The sequence below is a fragment of the Muscardinus avellanarius genome (assembly GCF_963383645.1).
Source record: "Muscardinus avellanarius genome assembly, chromosome: 7".
Lineage (NCBI taxonomy): Eukaryota > Metazoa > Chordata > Mammalia > Rodentia > Gliridae > Muscardinus > Muscardinus avellanarius.
In genome coordinates this window covers 29,925,650-29,940,194 of record NC_137793.1, presented here as the reverse complement: position 1 = coordinate 29,940,194, position 14,545 = coordinate 29,925,650, and the positions used below count along the sequence as shown (strand labels likewise).

At 44.1% G+C, this 14,545-nt stretch overlaps 1 protein-coding gene across 1 annotated transcript in view; it reads right to left on the bottom strand.

Moving 5' to 3' along the window:
* Positions 1-10,130: 10,130 nt before the first annotated feature.
* STK32A (serine/threonine kinase 32A) overlaps positions 10,131-14,545 on the bottom strand; it is a gene marked incomplete at its 3' end in the record, with an annotated part of 115,421 nt that continues 111,006 nt past the window's right edge. The window contains exons 9-12 of the mRNA XM_080698204.1: positions 13,108-13,233; positions 11,513-11,641; positions 10,595-10,659; positions 10,131-10,224 (exon numbers count right to left, since the gene is read on the bottom strand). Of these exons, the coding sequence (XP_080554330.1) occupies positions 10,131-10,224; positions 10,595-10,659; positions 11,513-11,641; positions 13,108-13,233 (414 nt within the window). The remainder of the gene's footprint in view (positions 10,225-10,594; positions 10,660-11,512; positions 11,642-13,107; positions 13,234-14,545) is intronic.

Here is a 14,545-nt window from a genome sequence, read left to right as displayed (position 1 = left end):
GCCAGCAAGCGCATCGTGGCGCCCCCTGGAGGCCGTTCTAATATCACATTCCCTGAGTTAAGCACCCCCACCCCCAGAGGGGAGCAGAAGAAAGAAGAGATTTTTTTGAAGCCAAAATGGTACAGCAATGTTTAAGAAGGAAAGCGAATCCAAACGGTTGTGATCTCCAGAGTCAAGAAGCCTCAAGCCTTATGTTTCTCCATGTTACGCTCGCTTGCCTAGCTTTACGAATATTGCTTTGTTTTCTGTTTATGCATAGCTTCAATTGGTTTGGCCCTCTCCTCCCCTGACATGCATGCAATCAGACAGGCCACTAAGGTAAAAGAGTCTGCTATAATATAGTGTTGAGAGCGTGTGTAGTGCTGCATCTTACGACGAGGGGACAGACAGTGCTGGGGTTTCAGGAAATCGAACTAAAGGGACACCGGTTATTTGGGGTGAGTGGGTGGTGGGAGTCCAGAGCAAAATGGAGGGTGCAGAGGGCGAGGGTAGGGCATGTAGAAGGGAGGTGGGTGGGCCAGGTGAGCAGAAGGGGTGTTATATGTTGTGCTGACGATCTACGTTCATCTCCATGGAAGATGGCTGGCCACTTGTGGCAGCTGTCACTGAATCACGATCCCACGGGGTCTGCAGAGAAAGTGGGGTGTCTTTGGGTTCTGGACTTGGCCACATCCCTTCCTAGTAAAGTTTGTTTCTTTGAACATTCATTAAAATGCCAAATCCCAACCAGTTTCACCTACTCGATTATGCCAGGGTTTGCTGGGCCTGTTTCTTGGTGTTGTTTTCAACGCCTCCTCTTTCCCCGGGCTGGGAAGGCCAGACAGGGAGAGAACGAAGGACTCTTCTCTTCCTCTCAGCCTCCCTGTCTCCCTCCTTGGTGCTTTTAAAAGGTAGCAGCTGAAAGCACAGCACAGGCTCTTAGTCAGGAGGTAGTGGAAGCTGAAACGCACACTGCTGTGAACACAGGAGACAGGAGAGGACCTCTAGCTCTCCTGTCTCTGCCATCCGAGAAGAGAAGCATGTCTCTGGCATCTGGAGTTGAGATTTGAGCTCGCAGGTGGCAGGATGAAGGGCCTCTCTTGCCATCGTGACCGAGCAGAGCTCTTGATCTCCTGAGATCCAGGCACATCGATTATGGAAGAGGATTCCTTTAAAATTTGATGGAATTATTTGTTCCCTAATTTTTACAACAGATAGGTAATCTCAGCAGACACTGGTAGAGCCAGACTTGAGCCAAGGGAGGGTGTTACGTAACCCTGGTTCTGTCTTTCAATTCCAGATCATTTGTTCCCTCTTCCTTTAGCAGAAGCTTGAGGGAAAGTTTGTGTTTCAGTACTATACTCTCCAAGGTGAGTGGAAGAGACCTGGCAGGGTCCTGCTGATGGGCACGTAAAGGAATTCAGCGCACGGTGTCTACACCTCTCTTGTCCATGACAGTTGAAGGTCCACTTCACTTACCCGGCCACTTCAGAGAATTCAAGTATGGACCAAGTTCTGTGAGCAAGGAAAAAATCAGTAAAACCAAGAGACCCTTGTATATTCAATCTGGGGGATCCAGCTGGTAGAACACATAACCCTGTGTACTGAGTACTTTGAGGAGAAGAGCAGGCCTCAAACACCTTTTAAGTGCTTAGGAGAAACCATTATCTTTGACCTCTGTTTGTATGTGTGCTTTTTTTTTTTCTTTTTTTGTGATGCTGGGAATGGAACCCAGGGCCTCGCACATGCTAGGCAAGCGCTCTACCACTGAGCCACACCCCAACCCCAGCCCTGGTTGAAGACCATCAAAAAGGTATTTCTTTTTAAAGCTCCTTTTTATTCTAGTAGGAAATCTTGCTGTTTCAAGGCTCTCATGGTGCTTTTTTTGAAGGGAAACCTAAGTAAAAAGGGAAATGTAGTTTTATTGACAATTCAAAAAACTGGAGGCCTATCAAGGAACTCAGAAGGACCTTTATATACAAAGGGAGTTTGCCAGATCTGAAGCATATACCTCAGCAGGGCTGGGCTGGGCTTTAGGATGGTTGCAGTACCATCCATGACCACCAGATGGAGGAAAAGACATATAAACAAGCTAGCCTGAGCCTCCACCTGTGCACCATCTGCTGTGTGATTGATTACCCAGCCCCGCCCGCTTGTTCCTCTGTGGCCTCTCTATGCCACAAAAATAAATCATCCATGGGAAAACTGGTCATCTGCACCGCGCTTTGGATTTCAAAACGCAGCATTCGACCAGAGCTTTGTATTCCACACAAGCATCCCAAGCTATAAGGAAGGAACAACCAATGCCGGGCAACCCCAGCTTAGGAAGTCTCCCTTCCTTCACTCAAAATTAGTAACATTCAAGCAAAGAAATTCCTGAGAATTCCCAGAAAACTCTCCACTATGTTCTTCACATGGGTACTGAATAACATGGTACTTAACATTGAAATTTACATTCGATTCTGTTCTGTTCCACAGACATATCAAACAGCCCTATATGAAGGACTTGGGGAAAGAAAGCGGCAATGAGTCGTGACCCTCTTTAAATTCGTTGGCATCTTGTCCACGAGGGGTGCGCGCTGGGCCTTCTGCCTCAGTCCCCGGCTCGCTCGTGCCATCTCATCTCTTGGGCTGACGCTTCTCTGGGGATGGCCCTGCATCCCCGGAACCTTCTCACATGGTCTCTAAAGCCAGATGGTGGTCAGTCATTCTCACTGAGAGGGCCAATCTTGGGTTGTTAAGGTATCTGTGTGAACTGTTCAATAAGCCATCCCACTGGAGACAATTCTTTTACTACTAATTTTTCTAAAATCAGTACGATTTGTCATCTTCCAAATGACTTTTGTTTATCCCAGTCATCCTTTGGCCTTTTTCTTTATGACTCTACCCAGAGAGTCATTCTCTTCTCTCAAGGTCTGAATCCCATTCCTGGACACCATTCTTCCCCCCACTCCCCGCGAGATGCCCTTCCAACAGGGTGCACGGTTCCCATCTTTGTTTCTTGCCAGAAGCCTCCCAGGCCTTCCTTCTTCCCTGGACAACCCCAGCTGGAGTCCCAGATGCACTCCTGGGCTGTCTCAGGCAGCCAGCGTTCCTCATAAGTCCCCTCCTTTCAGGTGTGTGGGTGTTCAGTTCTGTGTCGGTGGATATGGAAAGACAGTAAACCGCCCTGTGATCTGTGATAGCTGTGAGGCAGCTCTTCAGCACTGAAGAGCTGTTTGGTTTGAACCGTGAAAAAAAAAAAACTGTGTTTTAAGTTAGCTGAGATTAAAGAGAGAAAAAAAGAAACTCATCCAGTGACTGTTACTGTAAACCTGATTATTAAAATAACTATAAAATGACGACTTTTGTCCTCCAGGCTCTTCTGTATATGATGCGCCATTCCGCCTGTTCCACTGACATGGCAGAGCAAGACAGAAATGGTTAACGAGTAAGCCTCATCTGAGGACAACAGTTATCTGGAGATTTGTTTGTTTGTTTCTGTCTTTTCATTGAGGTTTTTCAGTTTGGGCCCCAGACCCTTTATTGAAACTTTGGGGTTTAAGATTGTCCTGTGAGCAATTAGATTTAGTATCAATATAGAAGGAGTTATTTGGAATAAATCTAGCTGAGTCCCAGACAGTACCTAAAAGGGCATTTTTGTGGGGTTTGTTATGTTTGCCTTTTTCAGGCTTTGCTCATCCCATAAACCCTCGCTATTAGGTTGCTTTGTAAGCATGTTCTACATCTTTCTGAAAGCCCCGGCTTAGAGAAAAACTCCAACTAAATGGGCCAAACTATATTCTTTTTTTCTTTTCTTTTTTTTTTTTTTTTGTAGTACTGGGGATGGAACCCAGAGGCTTTCTACCTCCGGGCTATACTCCCAGACCTATTTCATACTTTATTTGGAAACGGTCTCACTAAGTTGCTGAGAGCCTCACTAAGTAGCTGAGGCTGGCTTCGAACCTATGCGATCCTCCTGTCTCAGCCTCCCAAGTGCGGGGATTACAAGCGTGTGCCACCACGCCTGGCTCCAAACTATATTCTTAAGCAAACTGATCTTCAAGGGTCAAGTGGGTGCTTGAAAGGATCATTTACTATGTATACTCTTATTAGGGCCTTCAGGTAAATATCAGCAAGTAGAAGGCTCTAAAATTCTATACTAAAGAAGTCTTTACAACTCTTTCCAGGCGTGGGGCTGTAGTTCAGTGGTAGGGCTCCTGCCTTGCATACACAAAGCCCTGCATTCCATCCCCAGCACCAAACCAAACAAACAAAAACCCAACACACAAAACTGTCTACCTCAGGGTTCCCAAGACATTCTGACTACAGCACCCTTCCACCCTGTATCATGTTTTTATAGCCGACCAAACCTGTCATCCAGACCTTCTGGGGACATGCTGCTGAATCCAGAGCTGATTTGTTCAGATTGTTCTTCACTGGGACGGTTAGACTAGTGTATGAGTATGACGGTGGACATGTGAAAAGAGGACTTTTTTTGTTTGTAGTACTGGGGGTGGAACCCAGAGGCTTTCTACCTCTGTGCTACACTCTCAGACCTATTTTATATTTTATTTGGAAACAGGGTCTCACTAAGTTGCTGAGAGCCTCACTAAGTAGCTGAGACTGACTTCGAACCTGTGCAATCCTCCCATCTCAGCCTCCCAAGCATGGTGATTACAAACGTGTGCCACCACACCTGGCTGAAAAGAGGAATTTTAAAATACAGTGCAACGAAAAAGCTCAGACCTGGTTTGACCAGCTGGGTCAAAGTGCTGGACCCTGACATCAGGTTGCACCTCAGCCCCGCCTGCCTGTGGGAGGTGCTTCCTTCTTAGGACAGCTCTTCCCATCTGAGAGGGCAAAGCTGCTTATCAGTACCTCCAGGTTCTCCTCTAACCTTATTAACCTCAGCAGAAGGTGAGTGTTTCCTCAAGAGTCCAAAAAGAACTTGTTCCTGATTGGTCTGTTTCGGTCATGTGGTCACTCTCAGGCACCAACATGGGGTTAATTGCTTACACCTGTTCACATGCTCACCCCCGAGTCACCTGAAGCACATGGTGTCAGAAACGCCACAAAAACAATCAGCCTGGGAGACAGAAGAAGAATGGGTGGTGGGAAGGTGGACCAAGGGCCGGGGCAGCACACTCAGCCTGTGAGGAGGCCAGAGTGCCCGTGCAAGCTGGGGGAACTGGGGCGAGAAAGGGGCCGGGGGAGAGCAATTTCTGATTAATTGCTTTTATGTGTGATGAGTCCTTCTTGGTCGGGTAGGACACTGCCTTTGATACAAGAGCAGAGTGAGTGTACCTTTTAGCACAGAAACCAGGTCAAAAGCTATTCCGAGTCAATAAGGAATTACTTTACAGTTGAGGTTCAAAGTTTGATGTTTAATAAGCTTTGGTCCCTAGTGCTGTGTGATGGCTCAAGCTGAGGACTGGTGAGGTACCTCCCCCTGCTCATGAGCATGGAATGAGTGAGCTTTGCCAACTATTTGAGCAGGTTTGTAGGGGGTCATCAGCACATATAAGGAACTCAGGAAGAGGGGCTTTAAAAGATATGAAGTGGTTTTGTAAAGTTCTGGTGAAAGATAAACTGATTAACTTTCAGCTATGTAGGCTGAAGGTATTCAGTGGCTGAGTCACATCTGGCCAGGTGGGCAAAAGGAACACCAAACAGGAATAACAAGGGCCCTTTGGGTTGCAAAGAAATTTCTGGAATCAGGTCTCTTAACACCAACCCATCATGACTGTGAACAGGAAATGGAAGATAAAAGGGCCAGACCAACCTGCAAAAATGAGATCATATACTTAAGGCCAACATTCTTCAGAATCCAAAGAGTTTTAGACCCCACTGCTCACTGTCTGCTGGGCTGTTGGCTGCTGGGAACAGCAAGACAGCACACTTACCATGACAGGGTACTCAGCATGCAGTACCTTAGCACCCACAAGAATCACAAGAACCTACCTACTCCAGGCAAATCCCAGGGAGTCAGCAGCTTGCTGGGTGCAGAGCTGTTGTGAGTCTGAGAAATAGTTGAAAGCCCCCTTCGTTCTTTTCTAAGGCAGAATTACTTCTAGCTACAGGAATTCAAAGGTGCCTGTTACTGTCTCGTCCTAGCTTATGGGGTTTGGAGCATCCACCTCCTGCTCCCATGTATGGAACGGGATAGAACCCCAAGGACGAGGATAGCAGAGTATTGAAAAAGGAGACTGTGGGGGCTGTCTATGAGCGAGGTCACAGTGAAAGGCAGAAACTGGAATTCCGGACTGTGTTCCCTGCGGTGTGAATGCTAGAAGAATCCAGTATTTCAATGTTTGATATATGGGTCCATTAAGATATGCGGTGTAGATCATCATTTCTATAGATTATAGGATATCATTCCTATCACCAGCTTTTCTCTGCTAAGGGACATTCCTCAAGAGAGGAAATGAAAGTAAGAACAGGTAATTTGGGGTTACAGGGAATTCCCCAAGATTGTCTCTAAGGAAAACAAATTACACACACACACACACACACACACACACACACACACACACACCCCTGGCAAAGAAAGACAACTGGCTCACCGTGACAGAGAACATAGTTTAATACATGCAGGCACATTTACATTCTACATGCTACAGCTCAACAGAAGCATGATTTTTCTCATTCAAGAGATCAGCTGTCAGTTCACAACAGGACAGACAACTGATGTTTGTATTTTTAACATCAATGTTTAATATCAGTCAGACACACTGAATCGTAATCAACAGTAATCACAGGTGGACAGAAGTAGGAAACAGGATTTTGTGTGGGCAGAACACCAAGACCAGTGGGTGCTGAAACAAAAAAATGCTTTCTGTGACTTTTTGTTCAGCTTTTGAAGCACTGAACCCTTCGCATCACTGTCAGCCACACACAGCAACGCTGGCCCATTAATAGCTACATTAAGAATCTTCCCAGTTATTTACCCATCCAGCCAATCTAGGAAAGCTACAATGATGGGAAAGCAAGTCATTTCTGGTTAAAATTTTCCTATCAGACCAAGCCTGCCCACTAATTAATTAGATTAGAGTCATTAAATTAGCAATGCTCTGTTCTGCTTGAAGTTCATCCCTGCCCTAGCAGTGACCTCAGCCAAAGCCGGGGCTGCTCCGAGCGTGTCAGTCATCAGCAGCACTGCACTCTGCTCTGTAGAATCAGGACAGGGCCAGGGGGCAGGGCCCCACCTCCGCACAGTTTGTAAAAGACGCTGGAGGTGGCAACTCTGCTGCAGAGCGAGAGCATTCTAACAGGATGCTCCCATCTCTCAGACGCCCAGACCCCTGGGATACTCTACGTAGGTGAGGAAGGATGCGTCAGGAGAGAAGATGCCAGGAATACCCAACGAAAGGATGCAGTATCCACCTTGTGCTCTAAGCTCCTCAGCTCGAGCCTTGTCACAAATCTGGACAAGACATATTCCATCTGGTAGGCAATTAACTTTTAGCACGAGTTATAGAATAAAACCAATATCTAATTTAAGTAGCTAGCAATCGCCACAAGAATTTAGAAAAATATATTTTTAAAAATTTGGTTTTGGGATTTTGTTGTTGTTGTTATGGTTATCTTTAAAATGCACAGTGGTGGGAAGCACTTAGAATCAGTTTTTCTGTGCTGCCAGGTACGATGCCTCTGTGTGTGTGTGTGTGTGTGTGTGTGTGTGTGTGTGTGTGTTGCTGGAGATCAAGTCCAGGGTCTCATGTATGCTAAGTGTGCACTCTACCACTGTCGACCCAACTCAATGCTTTTTCTCTTTTAACTTGAAGCATATCACATGCCAGTCACCTGGACAGCTCTGGAAATATATGCTGTTCTCTTGGTATGTCCATAGTTCTGAAAGCCAATAGTAGTGTTTTTGGCAAAATAAAAAAAGCATGAAGTCAAACTGCAGAGATGTCATGGGGTTCCTATCCCGTCTTACATTGTATAGACGCGAAACAGCACACATGACTAACCCTAGTGGTCGAGGAGCGCCTGCTGCTCCTGCAGTCCTCTGGTAAGTGTTCCTGGAAGCCCCACCTCTGAAGTGATGCAAACAAGGAGCTCAGGGGAGGAGGTGGCAGGAAAGGTGAGTCTACCACGCACCTAGCCTTGAATAAAGACAAATGGAAGATGGAGGCTGGTACAAGCAAGTGGCTCCTGACACTCATGGGTCACCAGCCTTGAGTAGGATCTGGTAACCTTCTTATTCTTGCTTTTTTCAGCCCATCCTACTCTCTGAAAGTGAGTGTTTTGAGTTTACAGGGTTTGGAGAAAAAATAAAATAGCATAGACAAATAACAAGTGGGAACTGTTGGAAACAGGAACCAAGCACGCACACACACACACACACACACACACACACACACACACACACACACACAAGAGCTGGCTTTTAGTTCTCTAATAAAAATATGGTTGCTTTAAAGTACAGAGGCACTACTTGATAGCTATAGAATTTCTGGACCTTTCAATGTAAATAAAATCATAAATGCTGATCTTAAGTTCAGCTTTGGCTCTCTGCCTAATCTTAGCGCGACCTCTCTCTGAAAAATGTCTGGTGTAGCAGCCAGGCATCCTGTTTATTTCCACCGCCTGGCTGCCCACATGGGCGTCAGTCTGGTCTTCTGGGTTGCAAACTTACTGCCATGGTGATGAGGCTCAAACTCTACATTGGCAAGGGCAGGTTTAGATGATTTGACTAGCAAAATGGTTAAAACAATCCTCTGAAAGCCTATTTATTCTTGACTCTACTAAAGGGCACTGATAGATTGCCAACAAATAGTTATTCTGCAAAGACCAAGAAGGTCTTGTCTTTGTATCAGTACAGTGACTTTATATCATATGCACATTCAGATGAATTAAACTTTGCAAATAAATAAATTAAAAGAAAGACTGAGACATCGATAATAATTTCAATAACTGACAATTCTGCCTGCTATTCTTACAGTAAGCAAGAGTGGAGTAATACTGGGGGAGACTGTGCCCTTGGTGAGTTTCTATGAACTTGACCCCTCAGATGCGTGAGCACTCTGCTGACCTATGTGTCATTCTAGTCTATAAAGACATGAAAATATTGTCCAATATTTTAGTTCACTTAGTGTTAGCCCAATGAGACCAAAATTCAAAAAGAAGTCACTTGTTTTGTTATGAAAGAGTGACTCACCAGTAGTAGGCTTCATTAAGAAAAGATACCTTCCATGTATTACTGATAATTAGGGGCTTTTTCAAAGGTAAGTTTTAATATCTTGAGAATTCACTTCTTGATAGAAGTGAACATACATACCCTCGTCAGGTGCAACTTGACCCGCACTCTAAAGTGAACACAGTATTGCAGTGACGGTATCCGTCTATCTATGGACGCAGGTCTCTGCCCATTTTCAGAGGACAGCTAGCTCTCCATGAACACGCATGTTAGAAGAAGGCAAGTGGTGTGCTAACATGAAACAACTAACTTGCTGAAAGGGGAAAAAGTGTCTTGACTTATAGCATTTGCTCATTTCTATGGTGTGAATCCTCTTATTATCACCCATTTCAAATTAACAACCACGGAAAAAGTTGGGGAGCTTGCACACAGTAGGCTCTTACCAGCTGATTAGGGCTAAGTCCAGTGCTCCCTGGAGGTACTAGAACTCCATGTTATTTCTAATCTTACTTCATGTGTTTCTTCTTCATGGAATTCCTTATTTCTCTTCAATGGGTCTTTGGGATTCTGGCATCTTTATGAAGTTTCAGCCTCTGAAGAGTCTGGCTGTGTCCTTTGTTTATTGGTCACAGTGTAATCAGAAGGAATGAAAAAATAACTTTACATTCAAATATTCCTTTTAAAATAAAATAAAGGCCATTTAGAATAACATTTGTAGCACTAAAAAGGCAAGGTACAGTTCAGCCACTATAACCCTCTCATTTGGATGAATGAACAGAAGCAGAGAAAGTGGTTAAAAGACTCGCTCAAGGTCACCTAGTTAATTAGTGATGAAGTTAGATCCCAGGAGCTCAGGCCCAGGACTCTTCACAGTATCATGCTGCCTCCTTCAAAGGATATTCATTCACATTTTCTAAGTCATGAGGCGTGGGGTGGCAAGAACTGCTGCCGGCTCTATTGATGTGGATACTCAGAAGTTCCTGGCCTGAGGCGCCAAGGATGCCCCAAGGAGGAGATGCCGAGGCCTTTACAGGTTGTCATCCTGCCCATTCTCTTCTTGTGAGTTTTTGGTTTGTTCCAAGGTTAGATTTCCTTGACTTTTATTAAAGTCTCTTTTTACTCTTAAGAGAAAAAGGAGGGTTTTATTCTTTGAGAAGAAAAATGAACAGATTAAACAATCAAAATAACACAAAGCTGGGTAATTTATGAAGAGGTTTGAGTCAAGTAAGCCTCAGAAAGTCATCGATTGTGTCTCCCCCCCATTTCCTTCCCATTAACAAAAACTTGATGCTGGGGTCATTTCCTTACTAAAAAAATGTAGATCTCTTAGAAGTCAAGCAAGCCAAATTTTCATTTTTTAAAACTACAGATGTGCATCATTTTTGTCATTAGAATAAATTTAAAATATTAAAAATATTTATCTGCAAATACATACTGGCTGGGACAGCATCATTTTCTAACCTGCTTTCCCCCCATCCAGGAATTACTTACTTTTCTCTGTTGAAAATTATAAACTCCTTCTGGACAGATTCAAGGTGCTCTTGCAGAAGACATGTCTTTCAAATGGACATGGAGAAAGAATAGAGGTAGAGTTAGGAGATGAATGATTCTCAAGAAGCAAGTAATCTAGAGTTTCTATTCAGTGAAGAGCCCAAGTTTAAGAAATATCGGTGAGTTCTAAAATGGAAGCTGCATAAAAAGATTCTAGGAAGGCGTCTGGGTAGGAATCTTTTCACCTCCATAACCATGACACTGGCAGACTCTGTCTGATGTATTTATTTTGGAGCCTGGAGTGTATTGAAGGCTTGGGATTTCCACTGGGAAGGCCTGAGTGGTCAAGTGCCATTCATTACTATTTTTTTTATTTTTTTATATTTATTTATTTTTGGTGGTACTGGGGTTCCTGGAAGCCCTTCTACCTCCGGGATACACTTCCAGACCTATTTTATATTTTTGAAACAGGGTCTCGGTCTCTTAAGCCAGCGCGGTTGGCTTCGAACCTGCGTGATCCTCCTGTCTCCGCCTCCCAAGCGCTGGGATTACAAACATGCACCATCACGCCCAGCTGCCATTCATTACTATTAATGTTGGCTTATAGCACAGTAGCAGTTCCCCATCTACCATCCACCAGGCTCCTGAGAGGGAGCCATGCACCTGTTCTTAGACAGCTTGAAGGAGCCGCAAGAAGAAATTAGGACTATGTCTTCCAAATACTGGGGACCTGTGTTCTGATCACTGGTTGCTGTTTCTAATCATGGAGGCGCAGAGGCTGGTTGTCACTGATGTCCTCCCTCATTGTTACAATTTCTTCCACACCAGACAAAAACATTCTTCCCAGATGACCTTCCAACATGAGCTAGGCCCAGCCCAGGACACCCATCACCCTGAGTTTGGTGGGGACCTACTTACCTGAGAGGAGCCACACTTTGTCATCTCCTTCCCCTTTTTTGCCAGACGCTTCTTTTTCTTGTGAAGAGGTTTAGACTCCAAAATCATTTCCTCAAGTTCAAAGGTGGGGTCACAATTCAGCCTACCTTTCTATAAGGGAGAGAGTTTGGCTTAGTCCTCAGATCTCTGTAACCTTCTGCAAACATACCAGACCTAATATAAAGAATAACACTCAGTCCTAATGAAGCACCCAAAGAATAAGACGTTCGGATTCCTCTTCCAAGTTGCCTGCGTGAATTTTTAGTTTTTATAAATTTTTTTAGTTTTAGTTATTCTAAATTTCCAGTTCATTTCTGACAAGCAAGAAAGGAAAACCAAATTAAAATTAACTTCTAAAGTTAGAGTTCTTGGTTTTCTCCAAATTCATTCTAATGACCACGCGCATGAGAATCAGCCCAGTTGCTTGTTCAGCCTCACGGGTCTCCAACCAGATGTTCCAAGTCAAGGTGTCAGAGTTTTTGAACATGAGGCCAAGAATCTGCCCTTGAACAAGCTCCTCCAACTGAATCAAATTCACAGAAAATCCAGAGAACCCTAACGGGGAGCTTGTTTAGACAGCACAAATGGCTAGCGGAGGGGAAATGGAGGCAGCCTTGTGTGGTACCTAGACCTCCACTATGTCACGCGACAGGCACGGTACAAGCTGCCACTACTGGATCCTGTGATGTGGACCAGTATGAACTCTGCCTCACTTTCCTGTTGCTCCAGGAGGTAGAGCGCTCCATCCCCAGAATCCCACCACAAGAAGACATCAACTCTCTGCCTTTGCACCCTTACGCTAGCCACTCACTGTGACATCCCGCCCAGCAGTGTACATGGAAGAGCACACTCCCACCTGCCCACAGCCAGTGTCTCACCTTGAACAGAAAACACTGAGTTGGTTTTACAAGTCCCTTTAAGAGCCATTATTATTTCCAGGACTCCTACAACTGAATGTTTAAAATTCAGGTCCCAAGCACAGAAAAGGAGCTAGGAGCCAAATAGAGCCCCTTGGCCTGAGCTTCTTCTACCAGCAGTCTGTGGTAGGACATAGATGGCCCTTGGGTGGATGTTCACTCCATGAGAAATATTTCTCTTTTGCTATTAGTCCTTAAAAATATAGGCCTATGAGATAAAACTCATAAGAAAGGATAACGAATGATAAAAATTCTTTACCCTCACATTCAACAATTTTCAGTCCTCTGACTCACAGATCATCATGGACACATATGACTACATCTTTGTAATCCAAGAAAACATTTTTTTTTCCCAACAGCAAATTCATGGACATGACTATTTAGGGGACTTGGACTTCTTGCTAATAAAAGCACAGCACAAAATGTGGTTAGGGTCTAGATCTCTAGACATAAATATACCTACATTAGAATCTCAGCTTGGACCCTGGCTAGACACCTAACTGTGAATGCCCAACTTACCCTGTCAGTTTTTTCATCTAGAAAATAGGTATTTGGGCTCTTTTACAATACTCGTGTGACTAATAAGACAATGTGTGGATCTGTCATACAGAGAGTACAGGCACTGAATAAGAGTTACTATGGGTTTGTTGATTGTCTCACATTAGGAACAAAGCCTGGAATGAGTCTCTTCTCCAAAACCGCATCCCAGTTCATATCATTCATGTACGGGAAGTTCTGAATGTCCGTCAAGTGGGAAAATCGTTGGTCTGGATTAGGTTCAAGTAGCTGCCAATGAAAAGCAATGTCAAGGTCACAAGGAAGACCAAAACTCTGGGGGACGGAAGCATCATGCAAATTTCATCTAAGTGTTTCCAAAGGTAGGACTGAAGCATCCAAAGCAATGTCCCCTTGTTCTAACCCCAAACACAAGCCATGTAGATAATGCATGGTTAGAGGAAGCACTAGAAATAAGGTTTGCAATGTGGTAAGTACAAATGGTTTGTCCGACTAAGTCCAATATTTCTGATTCCTGACTCTCTCACTTACTAGCTATGGACAAGCTTGTTCTCTCACCCTCAGTTTACCAACCCGTAAGAAAGGGATAACTTATTTTTATAAGGCCATAACCACAAATAAATAAGGCCATGTATATGAAAAAGCTTTCTAGAAAGTCTGTTCCTATTAGGTGGTAAATGTTTATACATTTTCACAAGAGAAACTGAGTCCCCATGAAGAAAATTAGCTGTTTTTTTTTGCAAAGAATTTTAAAATACATTGGAGTGCACAGAAAAAGTATAACTACGGTTACTGTTATAGTTCTGGGTTTCTGTAACTGGGGTTAAGGATTTTCCTATGGTTAACCATGACTGAGCCAATATCGCATCAATAGCTTGGCTTAAATGGGAACTGTCAATCCTGCCTGAGACTACTGCTAGAGAGGACAAGCAAGGAATAGCAGGGTGCAGTTTTGGGGTGAAGTGGATCATCTTACATTTGAGAAATAATTTGCTATGGCAAATGACCTCCTACTCACCATCTCTAACATTTAGTATTGGAATGTTTATGTTTCAAAACAGGGAACTTATTCCTAGAGATAAGATAATCTTTAGCTTTTGAAACTCATTACCAGCCATAATCTAGGCAATTTTTTTTCTCTTTGAAAAAGAAAGAGAAAAGCGGGGGTGGAGGGGGGGAGTCCAGCCCATCCTCTTGGGCGCCTCATTCTTTGTTTTGCATAATTATTTAACACACACTATTGAGGTGTTTTTATTTTTATTTTTTGCAGTACCGGGGATTGAACCCAGGGGCATTCTATCTCTGAGCTACACCCCTAGTCCTATTTTGTATTATTTATTTTGAAACAAAATCTCACTAAGTTGCAGAGGGTCTCACTAAGTAGCCGAAGCTGGCTGTGAACCTGGATCCTCCTGTCTCAGCCTCCCAAGTACTAGGATGACAAGTGTGTACCATCACACTCGGCCTCTTGAGTTCTTACTATAATTGTTTTGGATCTTTTTTGGTGAGCCTGGGAACCCTGCTATAGACCTTACTCATTCAAATACCAAATTTTACTGTCAGGCCAATGCTGAAAAAACCA